The 21,750-nt window shown below is 48.0% G+C and overlaps 2 protein-coding genes across 2 annotated transcripts in view; both read right to left on the reverse strand.

Moving 5' to 3' along the window:
• TSPEAR (thrombospondin type laminin G domain and EAR repeats) overlaps positions 1–21,750 on the reverse strand; it is a 171,454-nt gene that overhangs the window by 69,032 nt on the left and 80,672 nt on the right. Inside the window, exon 2 of the mRNA XM_042237689.2 lies at positions 17,710–17,930. Coding sequence (XP_042093623.1) covers positions 17,710–17,930 — 221 coding nt within the window. The remainder of the gene's footprint in view (positions 1–17,709; positions 17,931–21,750) is intronic.
• On the reverse strand, positions 10,392–11,078 carry LOC101108798 (keratin-associated protein 10-8). The gene is made up of 2 exons (XM_060406219.1): positions 10,696–11,078; positions 10,392–10,650 (listed from the first exon to the last, which is right to left on the reverse strand). The coding sequence occupies exons 1-2, from the start codon at positions 11,076–11,078 to the stop codon at positions 10,392–10,394; spliced, it is 642 nt and encodes a 213-aa protein (XP_060262202.1).

Genomic DNA, 21,750 nt, shown 5'->3' on the forward strand with positions numbered 1-21,750 from the left:
GGAACAGAAAGTCAGCAAGGGCGGACTCTGGGGAAGATGGTGACGTCTGGGCAGCGGTCATCACTGAGGCCCTGACCATGGCTGTGGGGTCAGATGACACAGTCTGAGCACCTGTTCTAGGCCAGGTGGTGATCTGAATGCTCTACACCTGCCAAGGTACTTGATTTCACATCCACTCAGCAGGAAAGTTACTGTAATTGGTGAGGAAGCCCAGGCACAGAGAAGTTAAGCAACCATGTCCAGGTCACACAGCCCAAAGTATCAGGACTGGAACTGGAAGCCAACCATCTGTATATAGGATCAAGGCTCTTACCCAGGCCTTCCGACAGGCCAGCTTCAGTGCTACAAGCAGAAGGAAGCACATGTCCAAGGAAATTTAGCACCAGGCAGCTGTGCTGAAAATTTACAACAGAGGCGGGAAGCATCAAAATTAACACCACAGAAAATCAACCCTGTGGTTTTCAGCACAAACACTGCTGGTTCCTCCAATCCACAGAGGGAAAGTGTGCATGCTTGCTCAGGGGCTCAGTCGTGTCCGACTCTTTGTGACCCCATGGACTGTAGCCTGCCAGGTTCCTCTCTCCATGGGATTCTCTAGGCAAGAAAGAATACTGGAGTGAGGTGCCACCTCTTACTCCAACAGAGTGTAGTGAGAGTTGCTCAGTCATGTCTGACTTTTTGCGACCGCATAGAATACACAGTTCAAGGAATTCTCTAGGCCAGAATATTGGAATGGGTAGCCTTTCCCTTCTCCAGGGGATCTTCCCAACCCAGGAATCGAACCCAGGTCTCCCACATTGCAGGCAGATTCTTTACCAGCTGAGCCACAAGGGAAGCCCAACAGAGGTGAACATAAATCCCCAAATATGATGAGAGAAAATCTAAGAAACAGACCATGTGTTTCGCTGACACTAAACGTGATCACTCCGTTGCTAACAAGGAAGAAGGAAGAGCCAGGATAGAACAGTAAAGACAGGACTGAACACGAACCACTCTGAGCTGAGTGCACCAAGGTCCGTGTGTTTGGACTGGAAGGGCCTCATGAATTCAAGAGCACTGGATTTTTAGAGCCCACCATAAACATACATTCAGTCAGTTCAGTTCAGTCACTCAGTCATGTCCGACTGTGACCCCATGGACTTCAGCATGTCAGGCGGCCCTGTCCACCACCAACTCCTGGAGTTTACTCAAACTCATGTCCATTGAGTCAGTGATACCATCCAACCACCTCATCCTCTGTCATCCCCTTCTCTTCCTGCCCTCAATCTTTCCCCCATCAGGGTCTTTTCAAATGAGTCAGTTCTTCGCATCAGGTGGCCAAAGGATTGGAGCTTCAGCTTCAGCATCAGTCCTTCCAATGAACATTCAGGACTGATTTCCTTTAGGATGGACTGGTTGGATCTCTTGCAGTCCAAGGGACTCTCAAGGGTCTTCTCCAACACCACAGATCAAAAGCATCAATTCTTCTGCACTCAGCTTTCTTTATAGTCCAACACTCACATTCATACAAAACTACTGGAAAAACAATAGCTTTGACTAGACAGACCTTTGTTGGCAAAGTAATGTCTCTGCTTTTTAATATGCTGTCTAGGTGGTCACAACATTTTTTCTAAGCAGTAGGCATCTTTTTATTTCATGGCTGCAGTCACCATCTGCAGTGATTTTGGAGCCCATAAAATAAAATCTGCCACTGTTTCCACTGTTTCTCCATCTATTTGCCATGAAGTGATGGGACATGATGCCATGATCTTTGTTTTCTGAATGTTGAGCTTTAAGCCAACCTTTTCACTCTCCTCTTTCTCTTTCATCAAGAGGCTCTGTTGGGAGCCAGCGTGAGGAACTCCACCCATGGCAAAGGTCATGAGGAAGGAAGCTTGGCATGCGCAAAGGCGTGATCAAGCCTCAGGAAACCCCCTGTTCCTGAGCATCTACCCCCCAAACCAGAGTACTTTACGGGAGCTCTCCCCCATAACCATTTCTCTCAGAGAAGGAGTTAACTTGCAGCTCCAGTTAATAAAAATTCCTGGGCATGACAAGAGTGTTTCAACTTACGAACTCTGAAGTTTCTCTGGCCTGCCTGATCAGGCTCGTCCGGCCGCATGTGATTGTTTATACCCTCCTAACTGTGAGAGGCATGGGATGTTTTAAAACTTTCTAAATACAGACTCTTTTGAAAAGTTAGAAGATCATTAGTATAGTATTAGTGGGTTGATTAGGAATTCTATTGGTGAAGGGTTTTTTCTTCATTTGTCATGCCAATAATTACTGCTAATTCCCTGCCCTGGGTGTGACAAGGATGTCTCAGGTCAAACCTCTCTGCTGACAGACTAGCTTGTGTGACAACCCCTCAACCATAAACAGCACAGAGAGTTTGGAGTATTAGCATAGGGCTTTTTTCATTGATGAATCAATGATTGCCATCAGGCCTCCATATCCTTAGGCACCTGGGAATATATTAATCAATATATTTGGAATATAGAAAAGGAAATATAGTAGTTTTTGATGTTAGCAATGCTAGACTTTTTGAGTTAATGAATCTTCTCTTTTGTTGTAGATCACCGTACTTTGTTATAAATCACTATGCCATGTAAAAATGTAACTTTATCTTGGTGAAGGGTTTACATTTGTTGAGCCAATATTTGCTGCTAAATCTCCATATTCCTGTCCTTATAATGAATATAACTAGCATATAGGAGAAATAAGTATTAACCTTTCAGATTAATCATGTTAAACCTTAGGTTAAGTAAATTCCTTTCTTGATTGTAACTCACTACACCCTCACCCTATAGGAATGCAACTTTATTTGGAGGGTGGCGCCTGATTTAAGAAAAAATCACCCCTGGAAAAATAAGTTTTCTGGTTAACTGACCGGTATCAGAAAGGGCCATAAAATGTCAGCAGACCTCATGGCTAAAAGATGATGAAACTCATAAGACCTTTGTATAATTTTATATGAAGCACCTGATTGTAACAAGGGTCAGGTCTGCTGACCCCCATGTGACTCTGTATTCATCCCTATGTATAACAAAAAGGTATATAAACAAACCTGAAAAATAAAGAAATCGGATCAGTTTCTGGAAAGACTGATTCCCCCGTGTCGTTTCTTCCTTGCTCCCCGTTTTCCTGGCTGAATTCCCATCTGGTATGAGGGTATGTACCAAGCCTACTGATTTTGCCAGGGCTTCTAAGATCGGACCGGGGAGGCCTCAGTGCCTCCTCTCCCTCGGAAGAACGGAAAGACGCCTGTGGCCTACGTAGGTGGTGATTAGTATTCCACCTAAACCAGTTATTCAGCCTCTTTTTCTTCTACAATATCTGTTTCTAATCTCCCTCTGTATCTGTAATTAAATAAGTTTTTTCCAGGACGCCGATTCCGTCCCCACCTTCAAATTACCCTGGATCCACTGGGGCTGGACCCTGGCAAAGCTCTTTAGTTCCTCTTCACTTTCTGCCATAAGGGTGGTGTCACCTGCATATCTGAGGTTATTGATATTTCTCCCGGCAATCTTGATTCCAGCTTGTGTTTCTTCCAGCCCAGCGTTTCTCATGATGTACTCTGCATAGAAGTTAAATAAGCAGGGTGACAATATACAGCCTTGATGTACTCCTTTTCCTATTTGGAACCAGTCTGTTGTTCCATGTCCAGTTCTAACTGTTGCTTCCTGACCTGCATACAGATTTCTCAAGAGGCAGGTCAGGTGGTCTGTATTCCCATCTCTTTCAGAATTTTCCACAGTTGATTGTGATCCACACAGTCAAAGGCTTTGGCATAGTCAATAAAGCAGAAATAGATGTTTTCTGGAACTCTCTTGCTTTTTTGATGATCCAGGGGATGTTGGCAATTTGATCTCTGGTTCCTCTGCCTTTTCTAAAACCAGCTCGAATATCTGGTAGTTCACAGTTCACGTAGTGTTGAAGCCTGGCTTGGAGAATTTTGAGCATTATTTGCTAGTGTGTGAGTTGAGTGCAATTGTGCGGTAGTTTGAGTATTCTTTGGCATTGCCTTTCTTAGGGATTGGAATGAAAACTGACCTTTTCCAGTCCTGTGGCCACTGCTGAGTTTTCCAAATTGGCAGTTTTTAAATGAACTGAATGAAGGGCAGTTCCATCTCCAGGTAGGAAGAAACGGCTGACAGTCTGGTTTGGAAGTGAACTATTACGAGGTGGACCCCAGATCTCTCCCACCAAACAGTGAAAGACACAGAGCTTCTGGGGGAACACTGGGGACTAAGGCTGATTTTTCCCATTTTCAAATTATTACAGCTTTTCCTGCATTGTCAGGCCAAGTCTTTACCAGTAGTCCACCTGGGAAGCCCCTTATATCTTTCTCAAGTAAAGAGAACAGCAGTGTATTTTCACATAAGCAAGAGCTTGGAAAACACTCTACTCGTGTTTCCCTCTTGGAGAAACTTTTAAAGAAACAAGACAAATGATGGGAGTCCCCTGGAGGTCCAGTGGTTAAGGATCCACCTCCCAGTGCATGGGGTGTGGGTTCAAGGCCTGGTTAGGGAGCCAAGATCCCACACAGCCCTCAGCCAGAAAAACCGAAACACAAAAAAGAAGCAGTGTGGTAACAAATCAATAAAGACTTTAAAAATGGTCCAGATTAAAAAAATCTTAAGAACAAAAAACAGAGAGAAAGAAGACAAATGGCCAAGTGAGGAAACATAAGGAGCACATGGGGAATTGGGCAGGTGTAGGTGCGAATGCCAGGAGCCAGCGTGAGGAATTCCACCCGTGACAAGGTCATGCGGCAGAGCTCTGACGGCAAGGCTAATCAGACCTCAGGTTTTCCCCTTGGAATTTCCTGAGCATCCACCCCCCAAAAAACAAGAATCTGCCTGCTTTTCCACTCTTCTGATATTCTCTGGAAAAAAGTCAATTCAGGGCTTTAGTCTTCTGCATTTGAAAGGGATGTTTCAGTTAAACACCCTCTGATAACTCTCTAGCTTGCCTAACAGGTTCCCCGGACCTCTTACAGCTTGTGTATTGCTTTCAGCCCCACAACTGCGAGAGGCACAAAGCTTAAAAGCATCTTAAAGATACAGAGCCTTTTCTAAAGAGTTAAAAATCATATTGGTAGAGGGTTTTCACTGTTGACTCAATGCCTGCTGCCAGGCCTCCATATTCTTTATCTTTTAGGCACCTGGGAGGATGTTAATCAATGTAAACTTATATGGAAAAAGATATATAGTAGTTTTGATGTTAGCAACACTAGACTTTTGAGTTAATTACTTTTCTCTTTGTTATATATCACTGCACTCCTCTTGTGTCCTTGCTATGTAAGAATGTAACTTTATTTAGTGCTTTCTGAGAATGGCACCAGACTTTGGGAAGATCAACACAAATAAGTCTTCTGGTTGACAAACTCTTATCAGAAAAAAGGCTGTAAAATGTTAATTGGCCCTTTTGGCCAGAAGATGATGTAAATCACCTAAGACTTATGTATACAATTAGGTATGCAGAGAGAAAAGTCTGGTTTTGATAAGAGTCTGGACTGCTAACGCTGCATAACTTTGTGTTACCCATTGATCTCCATGTTTTATCAAAAGTATAAAAGGCCCTCTGAACAACAGAGGATGGAGCCAGTCACTGGACTGGTGTCCCCCGTGTCTCTCTTTCTCTCTCCTTTTCTCCCTTTCCCTCCCTCTCCTCTTTAATTTCAGGCTGAATTCCCATCTGGGGTGCGGAGGCTTGCCAAGTCTACTTACTTGCCCTGGCTGTTGAGACCCGCGCGAAAGGGAGCCTAAGGCGAGGCACCCTTAGATATTCAAGCGAGCGCTGGTGGCCCAACGTAGATGGTGCAAATTCCTTGTCTGGATTCCTTGTCTGGAATTGTATTGGTCTTCCACGTAATCCAAGTTATTCAGCCTTCTTTTTCCACTTAATTTTCCTACTACACTATTTCTTCCTAATCTAATCTTATATTAATAAATAAATAAGATTTCCTCGCCAACGCCGTCCACCCTTCGAATTCCCTCAAACCACCGGGGCTGGACCCCGGCATGCAAAGAATAAAAGACACTTACTCCTCGGAAGGAAAGTTATGACCAACCTACATATATATTCAAAAGCAGAGATATTACTTTGCCAACAAAGGTCCGTCTAGTCAAGGCTGTGGTTTTTCCAGTGGTCATCTATGGATGCCACAGTTGGACTGTGAAGAAAGCTGAGCCCCGAAGAATTGATGCTTTTGAACTGTGGTGTTGGAGAAGACCCTTGAGAGTCCCCTGGAGTGCAAGGAGATCCAACCAGTCCATCCTAAGGGAGATCAGTCCTGGGTGTTCTTTGGAAGGACTGATGCTGAAGCTGAAAATCCAGTACTTTGGCCACCTCATGTGAAGAGTTGACTCATTGGAAAAGACTCTGATGCTTGGAGGAATTGGGGGCAGGAGAAGGGGATGACAGAGGATGATATGGCTGGATGGCATCACCGACTAGATGGACATGAGTTTGAGTAAACTCCGAGAGTTGGTGATGGACAGGAATGCCTGGGGTGCTGTGATTCATGGGGTCCCAAGGAGTCGGATACGGCTGAGTGACTCAACTGAACTGAGGTGAGAAGAAAAGGAAGAAAAGTCTAAACAGCCAGAGCTATGGGTTCTGTTGGTACATACAAAGTCTGTTCCTTCCCAGGCAGTGACCCTGGTGAGGTTCTGATACTTCATTAATATCAGATGGTTTGAAATGCTAAGCTTTTGGATTGTTGTTGCTGATTAGCCGCTAAGTTAAGTCCAATTGTTTGTGACCCTAAGGACTGCAGCATGCCAGACTCCTCTGTCCTCCACTATCTCCCAGAGTTTGCTCAAATTAATACCAACAGAGTCGATGATGCTATCGAAGCATCTCACCCTCTGCTGCTCTCTACTCCTTTTACCGTCAGTCTTTCCCAAATTAGAGTCTTGTCTAATGAGTCACCTCTTCGCATCAGCTGGCCAGAGTATCAGAGCTTCAGCATTAGCATCAGTCCTTCCAGTGAATATTCAGGCTTGATCTCCTTGCTGTCCAAGGGACTCCCAACAGTCTTCTCCAACACCATAGATCAACAGGACCAGTTCTTTGGTGCTTAGCCTTCTTTATAGTCCAACTCTCACATATATACATGACTACTGGAAAAACTACAGCTTTGACTAGACAGACCTTTGTTGGCAAAGTAATGTCTCTGCTTCTTAATATGCTCTCTAGGTTGGTCATAGCTTTTCCTCTAAGGAGCAAGCATCTTTTAATTTCATGGCTGCAATCATGAAATCACAGTCATCTGCAGTGATGTTGGAGCCCCCAAAATAAAGTTTGTCACTGTTTCCATTGTTTCCCCATCTATTTCCCATGAAATGATGGGACCAGATGCCATGACCTTAGTTTTTTGAATGTTGAGTTTCATCAGCTTTTTCACTCTCCTCTTTCACCCTCATCAAGAGGCTCTTTAGTTTCTCTTCACTTTCTGCCATAAGGGTGGTATCATCTGCATAACTGAGCTTGTTGATATTTCTCTTAGCCATCTTGATTCCAGCTTGTACTTCATCCCACCTGGCATTTTGCATGATGCACTCTGCATATAAGCTACATAAGCAGGGTGAAAATATACAGCCTTGATACTCCTTTCCCAATTTGGAACCAGTCCACTCTTATATATCCAGTTCTAATCATTGCTTCTTGACCCACATTCAGGGTTCTCAGGAGACAGGTAAGGTGGTCTGGTATTCACATCTCTTTTAACATTTTGCATATATTGGGTTTAATAAAATGTAATTAAATAAACTCTACCTGTCTTTTTTCACTTTTAAATGTGGCTATTATAAGAGTAGGGCTTCTGGTGGCTCAGCAGTAAAGGATTCACCTGCCAGCAGGAACTGAGACAGACACAGATTTGATCCCTGTATTAGGAGGAGCCCTGCAGGAGGGCACAGAGGCCCACTCCTGTACTCCTGCCTGGAGAAGCTCATGGACAGAATAGTCGGGCAGCTTACAGCCCATAAGGTCACAGAGACTCAGACAAGCTTGAAGCTACTCAGCACACACGCATGCATATTATAATAGGTACAATTACACTTGAGGCCCCAAGTCAAGGCCCTTCACACTGCTCCACAGGTGTCTGCCTACCCAGCACTGTCCTGAAGGGCCAGGGTACGTCCCTCCTCCCCGTATTTCCCCAGAGGGATAGCTGCCTTAGTACTTGAATTCCTGAGGGCATCGCCCAGCGAGCACCTGCCATTTCCAAATAGCCCATACCCCTTGGCTGTCAGTCCCTGTGATGGATAGTTTCAAGTGTCAACTGACCAGGTCATGGTGCCCAGTCGTTTGGGTAAACATGTCTGGATGTCATGACACAGTTGCTTCTTAGGTGAGATCAATACTGAAATCAGTGGACTCTGAGTAAAACAGATTTCCCTACAAAATGTGGGTGTGCTACACCCAAGAGTTGAAGACGCTGAGAACAGACTGAGGTCCCCCAAGGAGAAAGAGATTCTACCAGCAGGTCATCTGTAGCTGCAACACCAATTCTTCCCTAGAAGCTCACCCTGCAGGTTTGGATCTTGCCTGCCTCCAAATTGTGTGAGCCAGCTTCTCAACATCAATCTCTGCATATGTGCACATGTCTTATTGGTCCTTTCTCTGGAGAACCCTGACTCACACAGGCTCCCAACATCACTGCATGTGGCTCTCACCATCCAGACCTTCGCACACAGAGGGAAGCACTCACACTCATGTCCAGGGCACGAGAGAACGGCTGGCACCAGCCTGACTGAAGCTGTTTCTGGGGTAAGCTTTACGTTTTCAAGGCAGATGTTTACTAAATGGGGTCTCCTTTCTGAAAGAGATGGGAATACCAGACCACTTGTCCTGCCTCTTGAGAAATCTGTATGCAGGTCAGGAAGCAACAGTTAGAACTGGACATGGGACAACAGACTGGTTCCAAATGGGAAAAGGAGTACGTCAAGGCTGTATATTGTCAACCTGCTTATTTAACTTATATGCAGAGTACATCATGAGAAACGCTGGACTGGAAGAAACACAAGCTGGAATCAAGATTGCCAGGAGAAATATCAATAACCTCAGATATGCAGATGACACCACCCTTATGGTAGAAAATGAAGAGGAACTAAAAGCCTCTTGATGAAAGTGAAAGAGGAGAGTGAAAAAGCTGGCTTGAAGCTCAACATTCAGAAAACAAAGATCATGGCATCCGGTCCCATCACTTCATGGGAAATAGATGAGAAAACAGTGGAAACAGTGTCAGACTTTATTTTGGGGGGCTCCAAAATCACTGCAGATGGTGACTGCAGCCATGAAATTAAAAGACGCTTAACTCCTTGGAAGAAAAGTTATGACCAACCTAGATAGTATATTCAAAAGCAGAGACATTACTTTGCCGACTAAGGTCTGTCTAGTCAAGGCTATGGCTTTTCCTGTGGTCATGTATGGATGTGAGAGTTGGACTGTGAAGAAGGCTGAGTGCCGAAGAATTTATGCTTTTGAACTGTGGTGTTGGAGAAGACTCTTGAGAGTCCCTTGGACTGCAAGGAGATCCAACCAGTCCATTCTGAAGGAGATCAACCCTGGGATTTCTTTGGAAGGAATGATGCTAAAGCTGAAACTCCAGTACTTTGTCCACCCCATGTGAAGAGATGACTCATTGGAAAAGACTCTGATGCTGGGAGGGATTGGGGGCAGGAGGAGAAGGGGACGATTGAGGATGAGATGGCTGGATGGCATCATGGACTTGATGGACGTGAGTCTGAGTGAACTCTGGGGGTTGGTGATGGACAGGGAGGCCTGGAGTGCTGCGATTCATGGGGTCGCAAAGAGTTGGACACGACTGAGTGACTGAACTGAACTGAACTTGTCCCTAGTGAGGCCCCATGTTCCCAGTGTGCAAGCCTGGGGCCTAGATATGTGCCCCACTGCCACCCCAGTACTCAGTTCATGCAGGGGTCTACAGGTGAGCAGGATACTCTGGACTCGGGGCTGCAGTGGAACTATGGCCACAGGACACCCTGGCAAAGAGTAGCCGGGCATGGTTAGCCATGCCTGATGATGTTATTCCTCTGGATACAACTCGAGGCCAGGTTTCTAAACCAGCCCAGACCACTCTCCACAACAAAGGTCTTTCCCAGGGTTTGAAGAGATAGGCACTCAAGGCAGACAGAGGGCATGATAATGACTTTATTTGTTAACAGGCAGACCCCTCACCTAGGTCAGGACAAAATCCATGACCAAGGATGGAGAGCAGGATGCTGGCTGACACTCAGAGCCTGGAGGGAACCAGGAGCCAGCCCAGGCTGCTCACAGGAAATTCTGGGGCAGAAGGAGACCCCAGAATGGGCTCAAGGCTACAGAAGTTTCAGGTGAAAGTCAGCATTGGCCGTGGAAGGAGTTGGCAATGTGCCAGATCAGCAACAGGGCTCTGGAGCTGAGGTTAGGATGCAGCAAGCAGGGCGGGAGCACGCAGGCCTGCAGAGCAGGGACACGCAGGAGGCTGGGCGGCAGCAGCTGGGCTGGCAGGAAAAAGTGGGCACGCAGCATGCGGGGCGGCACACAGGACGGCAGAGGAGGGACACGGAGGAGGAGGGTCTGCAACTGACCGAGGAGCAGGGGTTGGGCTGGCAGCACAAGGAGGCTGAGCAGGGGGAGGACTCACAGCAGACGGGCCTGCAGCAGAGGGGTGTGCAACAGACGGGTCTGCAGCAGACGGGCCTGCAGCAGACAGGTGTGCAACAGACGGGTGTGCAGCCGACGGGCCTGCAGCAGACGGGCTCACAGCAGGCCTGCTGGCAGGGGGAGGAGGTGCAACAGGTGGGCTGGCAGCTAGACTGCTGGCAGCATGAGGCTGGGCAGGAGCTGTTGCAGGCTGGCTGGCAGCAGAGGCTGGACTCGCAGCTCACTGGGGCACAGAGGAGGGTCAGACGGGGGGCCAGAGCACAGCAGCTGGGGGCACAGCAGGGGGGCTCGCAGCAGCTCTCTGGACAGTCATCCACCTGCCAGGAGGACCCAGTGCAGGAGTCACAGGACCCGGGCAGGCAGACCCGGCTGCTGTAGCTCAAGTCGCTTGAACAGGCAGACAGGGTGGAGAAAGCCATCGTGGGGTTGTGGGGCTGGAGGAGGGTGAGGATGTGAGTGTGAGTGAGTATGTGTGTGAGCTCCCAGAGCTGCCCCAGCTTTATACCTCTCCTCTGTGCTGTGTGTTGTTCTGGCAACAGCTTGACGCAGTCTTACCTTCCTTGTTTTTGTTTAGTGTCTTGCTCTGTTTTGGCAGCACTGGTCAGTCTGTAAATACCTTGGCTGGTGAGGCTCCTGAGTGGAGGCAGGGATATCCTGCCCATGTTTGTCTCCAGAGGAAAGATAGTAGCAAAGCTTTTGATGCCTTTGCAAGGAAAGTAGCAGTCAGGTAACTTTCTGAGAACAATGGCCCTCTGCTCCAGTGGGAACAACAGGTGCTCTTGTAAACAAAACTTCTAGTCCCAAGGAAGGGACGAGAGCCAATCCCAGAATCAGGGCTTTGAGAGAAGGGAGGTATGTTCAGGAGTGGACAGGTCTGGCCACGCCCCACTGGCATGGCTGCAGGGTGTGAGCTGATAGAGCAGGCTGTACTTTGTGAGCTGATACTGCTGGTTGTCAGGGAAGGTGAGGGGACCTGTGTCTACTAGAAGTGAACCCTGGGTCAGATGTGAGGGGCTGTGTCCTCCTGGGGCAGAGACTGGCTCACAGAGAAGGGCTCGGATGCAGATGCAGGCTAGCCCAGAGAGAATGACCACTGGAGCAATTGCCTTTTGCTGCATTGCACCTGAGCTTTTATAGAAGCTGCACAAGAGTCTTACTGCTCACACCTTCCTTCTCTCCTCACAGTCCAGACAATGTCAGGGGCTCCTGCAGCCCTGGGTGCTGATTCGAACAACATCTCCTCCCTCAAGGACCCCTTCCACTGGTAGGCATTCACCAGGCTGAGGTCCTGGAGTCTGTCATAGTGAACGTCAGTAGGAGGGCCTGGTTGTCCGTGAGCCTTGTGCATGGACACCTGGACACTGTGTCTCCAGTACTCGATCCACAGCTGTGGCCTAACAAGCACAAAGGCATCTGGCCACAACCCTGTGTGTCCTCACTTTTCAGCCATTGTGTTCTTCCAAGTCTCTGAAGGGGCAAGCGCAGGACCTTGCTGATGCCCTTGTCTGCAGGTAGCCCCCAGATTCCATAGAGGACTTGTCAGGGGCCAGTGGGCTTCTGAGTTCCAGCCTTCACTGACCTCTGATGGGTGGGGCTGGGGACTCTACTGGAGGACTGCATGGCAGTCAGATAACAATGGAGAAATATTACCTTAAAGAAAGAATAGGTTGCTGCTGCTGCTGCTGCTGCTGCTGCTGCTAAGTTGCTTCAGTTGTATCCAACTCTGTGCGACCCCATAGACGGCAGCCCACCAGGCTCCCTCACCCCTGGGATTCTCCAGGCAAGAGTACTGGAGTGGGTTGACATTTCCTTCTCCAATGCATGAAAGTGAAAAGTGAAAGTGAAGTTGGTCAGTCGTGTCCAACTCCTAGCGACCGCATGGACCGCAGCCTACCAGGCTCCTCCATCCATGGGATTTTCCAGGTAAGGGTACTGGAGTGGGGTGCCATTGCCTTCTCCAATAATAGGTTAAAACTGTATAAATGTATTGAACAACTTTAACTTACACATCCAGGAGGTTGAATAAATTCTAAATAAGATACACACATAAGAGTCACAGACAGACCCATCCTAGTAAATACACTGAAAGTCAAAAACATGGAGAAAATCTCAAAAGCAGGAGAAAAATGCTGAGTCACTCACAAGGGAACCCCAGTAAGACTTACAGCTGACTTCCCATTGGAAACAATGGAGACCAGAGTCAATGGGACCAGGTATTCTCAAATTGCTCAAAGTATAAACTGTCAGTTTTCATTCCAATCCCTAAGAAAGGCAATGCCAAAGAATGCTCAAACTATCACACAATTGTACTCATCTCACACGCTAGTAAAGTCATGCTCAAAATTCTCCAAGCCAGGCTTCAGCAATATGTGAACCGCGAAATCCCTGATGTTCAAGCTGGTTTTAGAAAAGGCAGAGGAACCAGAGATCAAATTGCCAACATCCCCTGGATCATCAAAAAAGCAAGAGAGTTCCAGAAAAACATCTATTTCTGCTTTGTTGACTATGCCAAAGCCTTTGACTGTGTAGATCACAATAAACTATGGAAAATTCCTCAAGAGATGGGAATACCAGACCACCCGACCTGCCTCTTGAGAAACCTGTATGCGGATCAGGAAGCACCACTTAGAACTGGACATGGAACAACAGACTGGTTCCAAATAGGAAAAGGAGTACGTCAAGGCTATATATTGTCACCCTGCTTATTTAGCTTATTTGCAGAGTACATCATGAGAAACACTGGGCTGGAAGAAGGACAAGCTGGAATCAAGATTGCTGGGAGAAATATCAATAACCTCAGATAAGCAGATGACACCACCCTTTTGGCAGAAACTGAAGAGGAGCTGAAGAGCCTCTTGATGAAAGTGAAAGAGGAGAGTGAAAAAGCTGGCTTAAAGCTCAACATTCAGAAAATGAAGATCATGGCATCTGGTTTCATCACTTCATGGGAAGCACAAAGGGAAACAGTGGAAACAGTGGCAAACTTTATTTTGGGGGGCTCCAAAATCACTGCAGATGGTGATTGCAGCCATGAAATTAAAAGACGCTTACTCCTTGGAAGAAAAGTTATGACCAACCTAGATAGCATATTAAAAAGCAGACATTACTTTGCCAACAAAGGTCCATCTAGTCAAGGCTATGGTTTTTCCTGTGGTCATGTATGGATGTGAGAGTTGGACTGTGAAGAAAGCTGAGCACCAAAGAATTGATGCTTTTGAACTGTGGTGTTGGAGAAGATTCTTGAGAGTCCCTTGGACTGCAAGGATATCCAACCAGTCCATCCTAAAGGAAATCAGTCCTGGATGTTCATTGGAAGGACTGATGCTAAAACTAAAACTCCAATACTTTGGCCACCTCATGCAAAGAGTTGACTCATTGGAAAAGACTCTGATGCTGGGAGGGATTGGAGCCAGGAGGAGAAGGGGACGACAGAGGATGAGATGGCTGGATGGCATCACCGACTTGATAGACATGAGTTTGAGTGAACTCTGGGAGTTGGTGATGGACAGGGAGGCCTGGCGTGCTGCGATTCATGGGGTCACAAAGAGGGACACAACTGAGCAACTGAACTGAACTGATAAACTGTCAATCAATAATCCTATATACAACAAGCCATTCTTAATACATGGAGGAAAAATATATTCCCTGATAAAAATAGAGAGAATTTGTTATTAGTTGATTCATCTTATAAAATACTAAAAAGCCAGTAACCAGACAGAAATTCTAATCCACAGGGAAAAAAAAACAAAGAGCAGCAGTAAAGGTAACTATGTAATTATAAAAAAAAAATACAAATTCACTTTTCTTATTTCTTCTCTTAATTGATTTAACACAATTTAAAATAATATATGTATAAAGCATTGTATAAAAAATATGTATGCAATGTATTGTTGGGCATACACTTCATAGAAATGTAATATATTTGACAACATCAGCACAAAGGAAGTACGTGGGAGCACAGCTATATTGGGCAAAGGAAATAACAGCAGATGATGACTCAGATCCACAGGGAAAAGTGAAAAGAACCAGAAACAATAAAAAGGTTAGCATAGAACAAGCTTTAAATATATATTGCTTTCCCTTCTTCTCTAAGCTTCTTAAAAAATCATAGAAGTATAATAAGTAGTAATTATAACCACATATCATTTGATTTTCACCTTTTAAGGTGTAATATTGTAACAGCAAGACCACAGAAAAGATAGGAAGGAATAGATTTATAGATAAAATGGAGCAATGTTTTCATACATCACTGGAATTGAGCCAGTATAAATCAGAAGTTGATTCTGATAACTTAAATAAATATATGGTAGGCCCTAGAGCAAACACTACGGGAAAATTTTAAAAATAGGGTAAAAAATCATTAACAAAATAGAATACTATATTGGAAAATATTTACTAAAAGTAAAAGAAAAACAGTAAAGGAGGATTTGTTGTTGTTGTTGTTTAGTCACAAAGTTGCGTCCAACTCTTGCAACTCCATGGACTGTAGACCACCAGGCTCCTCTGTCCATGTGATTTTCCAGACAAGAATACTGGAGTTAGTTGCCATTTCCTTCTCCAGGGGAATCTTCCTGACCAAGAGATTGCACCTGCCTCTCCTGCAGTGACAGGCAGACTCTTTACCACTGAGCCACCTGGGAAGCCCAAAGAGGAACTCAATTATGAAAAGATGTGAAGTAAGGAACAAAAAAAGAGAAATAGCAGGTGTAAAGCCAACCACAGTTAATGCTCATTATTATGTTGTAGAAAGTCACTGCAAACACTGGACCTTTGCTTCTAGGGGAAACAAAGATTTTGGTTCCTGTGGGCCTCTGGTCTCATTTTCATCAACTAATCAATACATAATGGTGTGCCTCTGTGTCAGCAACGAAGACAGCACACATAAAAAAAATTTTTTTAAGCTGTTTAAAAAAACTTTTTAAAAAAAGCTAATTCTATAAAGCTCTTAGAGAAAACTTTGGGATAAATCTTCATGTCCTCAGATTTGGCATTGGATTCTAGGATATGGCTTTAAAAGCATAAGCAAGAAAAAAAATAGGTAAATATGACTTCATCAAAATTAAAACATTTTGTACTTCAAAGGAGACCATCAAGAAAGTGAAAATACAATCCATAGAATGGGAGAAAATATTTGAAAATCCTATATTGCACAAGGAACTTATATCTAGAATATATAAAGAATTCTCATAACACAACAATTTAAAAGGCAAATAATCCAATTAAAAACTAGGCTGAGGACTTGAATAGACATTCCTCCAAAGAAGAGACATAAATGGCCAGTATGCACGTGAAAAAATACACACCATCGCTACCCATCAGGGGAGTGAAATCAAAGCCACAGTGAGATACTGCTTCATGCCCACAAAGGTCACTAGAATAATGAAGTCAGATAACAACAAGGGTTGGGGAGGATGTGGAGAAACTGCAAGCTTCATCCAATGCTGGTGGGGACGTCAGATGGTGCAGCGACTTTGGGAGACAGTCTGGCAGTTTCTAAAATGTTAACCCATTGATGTAAGAGCCATCAACTCCACTCCTAACTATATGCACAAGAGCGATGAAAATCCATGCCCCTACAAAAATGTGCATACATGAGTGTTTATAGTAGCACTATTTGTAATATCCAGAAGATAGCAACAAGCCAAATGTCCATCAATGATGGATGCGGTGATTAAAATGTGGTTTATCCTCACAGTAATCTATGGCATGGCCACAAAAAGGGATGAAGCGCTGATACAGACTTCAACACGGGTGAACCTTGATTACACACTACATAAACCAGTTACCAAGACCATGTCCAGGCAAACCCAAAGATAATGTAAAGTCAATGGGTTGCTACCTAGGGCTGGTGGTGGGGAGTGTGGGGTGAGGGGTGGGAGCCAATGGGCTAAGGGCTTCCTTCTGAAGCCCTCATGTAACAGGCATGAGCTACAACAGGCTGTGGGGAGGGTTGCAGTTGGAGGTTGACTGCACCCAACACCCCTGACATGTGCACCTCAGATATCAGAATCATGGTTCAACAAACCTGTTTTTAAAAAGTTACTGAGAATCACAGGAAATAAAGAGATGGAGTCAATTTTCTGGGAGACCCGTGGATTGGATCTTGTTCAAGAAAGTAGCTGACATGACAAAGACTTTCACCTGAGAACTGGAGTTACATAAAACAGAAGACAGTGGAAATTACAGTACTGAAAACGCAATGGCTGGAGCTGAAAACTCAGCAGCTGGGTTTGCATGTAGATTTCATGGAATGAAAGCAGAGAGGATGAGCGAGCAGAAGTCCCTGGGGAGTATCAGGATGGAATCACAGTTGACAGAAAACCCACAGCGAGAGTCTCGGTTATGGAAGGATGGGGCTTTCCAGGTGGCTCAGTGGTAAAGCATCCACCTGTCAATGCAGGAGACATAAGAGACGTGGGTTTAATCCCTGGGTCCGGAAGATCTCCTGGAGGAGGAAATGGCAACCCACCCCAGTATTCTTCCCTGGAAAATTCCATGGACAGAGAAGCCTGGTGGGCTACAGTCTATGGAGTCGTAAAGAGTCAGACACAACTGAGCCCGCATGGACACTGCTATGAGAAGATGGAGGATCCTGACTTGGAACGTGAGGGATGGGTCGCATGCCTAGCAGGTGCCTCTCCTGGACCCTGCGGAACCTTCCAGAGTGCTCCCGTCCTGGCAGGAGAGGGTGGGGATGTTAGCTGGATCTGGGGTGGATGGGACTGCAAATCTCAGGTAAGCAGACCCAAGAAGGGTATGTTTTGTTATTTTGTTCACATTTCCTGCCAAAGGATGTCAAACTAAAAACTGTGGCGTCATCTCTCGCCTTTGACATCTCAGCACACCAAAAAGTTACAGTTGCTGTACAGACCCCTGGTGACGGTCATACAGGCTCTGCCTGCACACTCACAGCAACGGGCACCTCAGTACCTGCCAAGGCTGGCCACTCTTGACCTCTCGATGGGCCAGTCGTGCCCTCTGCACACTCTGGCATTGGAACATGCAAAGGCACAGGGGTCATTCTACAGGTAGACAGGAGGAGTCACTGACCTTAGGGGGGAGGCTGGGGACTTTCAAGGTCACAACGATGGAAAATTCCTCCGGGAAGAGGTCACATCTGAAGAAAATCCTCGAGGCAGGGAAGCTCAGGGCATGGGGCGCGGCGGCTGAGAGCTGGAGTCCTCGTGCGCCTTGGACCTGCATCACCCTGACCCCGACAGCAGAGCCATCGGGTGGGACCGCCTCTGCCAGCACATCCAGGGGCCGCAGGTCTGTGTCAAGGAAATCATAGGTGGGTTACAGGGTGTCTGGGCATGACTTCAGCATCTTTACAAGAGCCCTGCAAGCTGAGTGTCCAACTTCCCTCTAACCAGTGAGCAGACAGAGGCACAGAGAGCTTACCCAGTGGGTCTGCCGTGACCTCTCCTCTCCATGGCTCCACCCTGTCCTCTGACTGCCAGGCGTTGTGCTGGGCCTGCTGGAGGTCCGGAAGTCCCCGCCTAGCCCCAGTGCCCAGGAGACAGGCTCCCACGTGTGAAGCATCTGGGCCTGGATGCGGCAGGGACTGCATCCATGCCCCGCAGAGCTGTCTGTGAGGTTCCCTGTGCTGCTGGAGAGTGGGCACCTAAGACCTGGACTCACCCCGGCCTGAGCACTGCCTCCTCCACACGCTGTAGAGGAGCAGGAGGGCTACTGTTCTGAAGTTCAAGGTCATCAGACAAACTACACCCAAGGCCAGATGGTAGGAAAGGACAGTGGGGAGCCAGGTGAGCACCTGTGACTAGCGGTGGGAGTCGTGTCAACCCCACCAACCCCTGGCCCCACAGTGGGAGGGAAGGACTGGCTCAGGGCAGAGCCCATGGCTGCCCCTTGGACCCTTCCAGACTTGGCCACCATGTGTCAGGCTGTGGCTGGGATAAGAGACAGGCACGTGTGAATGAAAACCCCTCCCCAGAGCTGTCTCCCTCGGGGTCTGGCGGTCCTGCTAGGAGGCCTGAGCCTGACATGGAGCTAGCAGTCAGGGCACTATGGGGATGGGTCAGCAAGTCAGCAGGGCTGTGGCCATGAGAGCAAAGGATGCCCCCAGTGCACTCCCACCGCACTCAGGCCCAGTCCCACCCGCCCCAAGGCTGCCCCTGCCCCCTGCTCGGCCCCAGAGGGTGACCAGAGGGGACTCTGTGGAGGCTCCCAGGGCGGGGTGTCACAATGAAGCAGAAGACAAGGGGCATGTTTTCTCTATTAAATCAAGGGGATTTGGGAAGGAAAAGGTCTCTCCAAACCAGTTCAGAGGAAAAACACTGAGTCCAGAGAAGAGAGGAGTGAAGTGAAGTGAAGTGAAAGTTGCTCAATTGTGTCTGCCTCTTTGAAACCCCATGGACTATACAGTCCATCGAATTCTCCAGGCCAGAATACTGGAGCGGGTAGCCTTTCCCTTCTCCAGGGGATCTTCCCAACCCAGGGATCTAACTCAGGTCTCCTGCATTGCAGGTGGATTCTTTACCAGCTGAGCCACAAGTTCAGTTCAGTTCAGTTCAGTTCAGTTGCTCAGTCGTGTCAGACTCTTTGCGACCCCATGAATTGGAACACACCAGGCCTCCCTGTCCATCACCGATTCCCGGAGTTCATGCAAACTTACGTCCATCAAGTCAGTGATGCCATCCAGCCATCTCATCCTTTGTTGTCCCCTTCTCCTCCTGCCCCCAATCCCTCCCAGCATCAGAGTCTTTTCCAATGAGTCAACTCTTTGCATGAGGTGGCCAAAGTACTAGAGTTTCAGCTTTAGCATCATTCCTTCCAAAGAAGCCCAAGAATACTGGAGTGGGTAGCCTATCCCTTCTCCAGCAGGTCTTCCTAACCCGGGAATTAACCCGGGGTCTCCTGCGTTGCAGGCGACAGCCACTCAGAGTCAGAGCACAAAACGTGGAAGGTCGGCGGTGAGAGGGACCAGAGCAGACTGGGGTGGGCAGGGGGAGGGGCGAGGTCCAGAGAACAGAGGGATTCTACCCAGAAGGCAGGAAATTCTTACAGGGAAAGTGGGTGGCCTCAACAAGGGGGAACTTCGGCTCTTAAAACCAGACCGCACTGTCCCATGCCCAGTGCTCAAGTTTCAGAGTTAAGGGCCATCGAGCCTGGGGCACAGCCAGGATGCTTACATCCCCCTGGAGAGGGCCAAGGGGCATCCTCGTGTGTCTGGAGGCGCCCACCGGGTGTGGCTGTGCCCAAGGGTGTGGGGACGGAGGGCAGGCTGGACACAGATTTGAGGCTCATGCCAGCTGGGCAGCAGCGCTTGGGACCCAGGGATGTGGCAGCCTGAGCAGGGTCTGGGAGGACAGACAGGCGAGAGCCTCTGGGGGATGTGGTGATGGATGGATGGATGCTGCTCTGTGATGGGAGGGCAGGTCACAGCTGTCATTTCCACCACTGAACATGAGAAGCGGCGTACGGTGGGGGGCTTCACTTCGGAAAGCACGCATGTTTAAACTACACTACTCACAGCTTGGGCTCTGATGTACCCAAACGTCCAGGGCAGGAACATTAGCTGTGTGTGTCAGGGGCAGGGCTCCCAGACAGATGCCAGGGTCGGAGGTGGAGGGGAGTCTGTTTCGAGAGCCGGATCCTGACCCCAGCCTTGGGCTGCCCAGGTGAGGGGTGAGGTTGTGCCTGGGCAGGGCCCCTGCAGAGCCTGGGGCAGTAAGCGAACACTGCTCACCCTAAATTCACCCCCAAAATGAGAGACGCAGGGTACATGGGCCCTGCCTGGCTGTGGGCCCACTGTCAAGGTTTCAGCTGTGGCCCCACAGAGGTCCAGCCCCTCCTTCAGGAAATATGGGCCCTCCACCGGGCAGGTCGCCCAGCTGCCAGGACATGACTTGACCTGGCCAAGCCCCAGGCACGGCAACTAGGGAGACCTGGATTCCACTAATCCCAGCTCAAGCCTCTCCCTCCATTGTTAACCGAGACAGCCTCTTCCTGGTACCCTGCCGGCCCCCAGCTCCACTACCCACCACGCAGCCTCTGCCCTGGCAGGCTTCTGTCCACACAGGCTCTCTCTCTCTGTGCCTCTTCCACACCCCTGCCCTGCCGAGGGTTCTGCAGGTTAAAGAGACGGTGTGTTCGTCTTCCTGGGGAAGTCCCGCTGATGCAGGAACCACTGAGTGACTGATTTCATAAAGGTCAGGGATCACAAAGGACATTGAACACGCAGTGATGGAGTCCAGCAAGATAACCCTAACAGATGTGGCGTGGTCACCAGCACCGCCTGGGAGGCTGGACGCACAGATGGACGGTGGCCAAGCCATAGACACGTGGCCAGAGAGGTCTGTCCTACAACCTCAGCAGTGACCAGCCTGGAAGCCAGCACGCAGCCTCTGCACCATCGCCCAGAATGCGGTCAGTGATCACCAGTTTCCTAACATTTGTCCCCACGTCCAGTTCAGGGCCACACGGAGAAAACCAGACCTGCTCTTTGACCGGGGCACATGGGCACAGCTCTGGTCCACCCTGCTTCCCACACCAAGATCCTCCATCAGACTGCACCCAGGCCTTTCTGTCCACTCCAGGCTGTGCCTGAGCCTCTGCCAAACCCAGGGGATGGTGGCAGACCGCCTGCTGGAGCCAGCATAGAATAGATGGGCTTGTTCTCCTTTGGGTCTTGTTCTCATTTGGGTGGTCTTTGTCTATTCCACAAAAGCTCCTTGAAATGCCAGTTTCCGAAATAAACAGTTTGTCCCCAGGTGCTCATGATTTAGCTGAGAGGATGTAGCAGCCGCAGAGAGATGAACTCAAAGCTGGCAACACATAGGTCCTAACCCCCACCTCAGCCTCATAAGACCTGGCCCATGATTGACTCACTGCACCTTCTGAGCCTCAATTGCCTCGTCTGTAAGATGGGAGGGTGGTGACCGGCCCTGTCGGGTACTCAGCGCAACTGAAGAAAGAGCTGAGCAACCTGGGGCTGATCACTGCAACAGACAAGGCAGAAAGCAAAACCTTATCTTCCCCTGGAAGGGTGCCCACTGGGGTCAGACCAGGGACCCTGGGACAAAAACCTCCTGCAGAATGAGCCCTGGGGCTGGAGAGGGAGCAGAAGGA

The sequence above is a fragment of the Ovis aries genome, chromosome 1 (genome assembly GCF_016772045.2).
Source record: "Ovis aries strain OAR_USU_Benz2616 breed Rambouillet chromosome 1, ARS-UI_Ramb_v3.0, whole genome shotgun sequence".
NCBI classification, from domain to species: domain Eukaryota; kingdom Metazoa; phylum Chordata; class Mammalia; order Artiodactyla; family Bovidae; genus Ovis; species Ovis aries.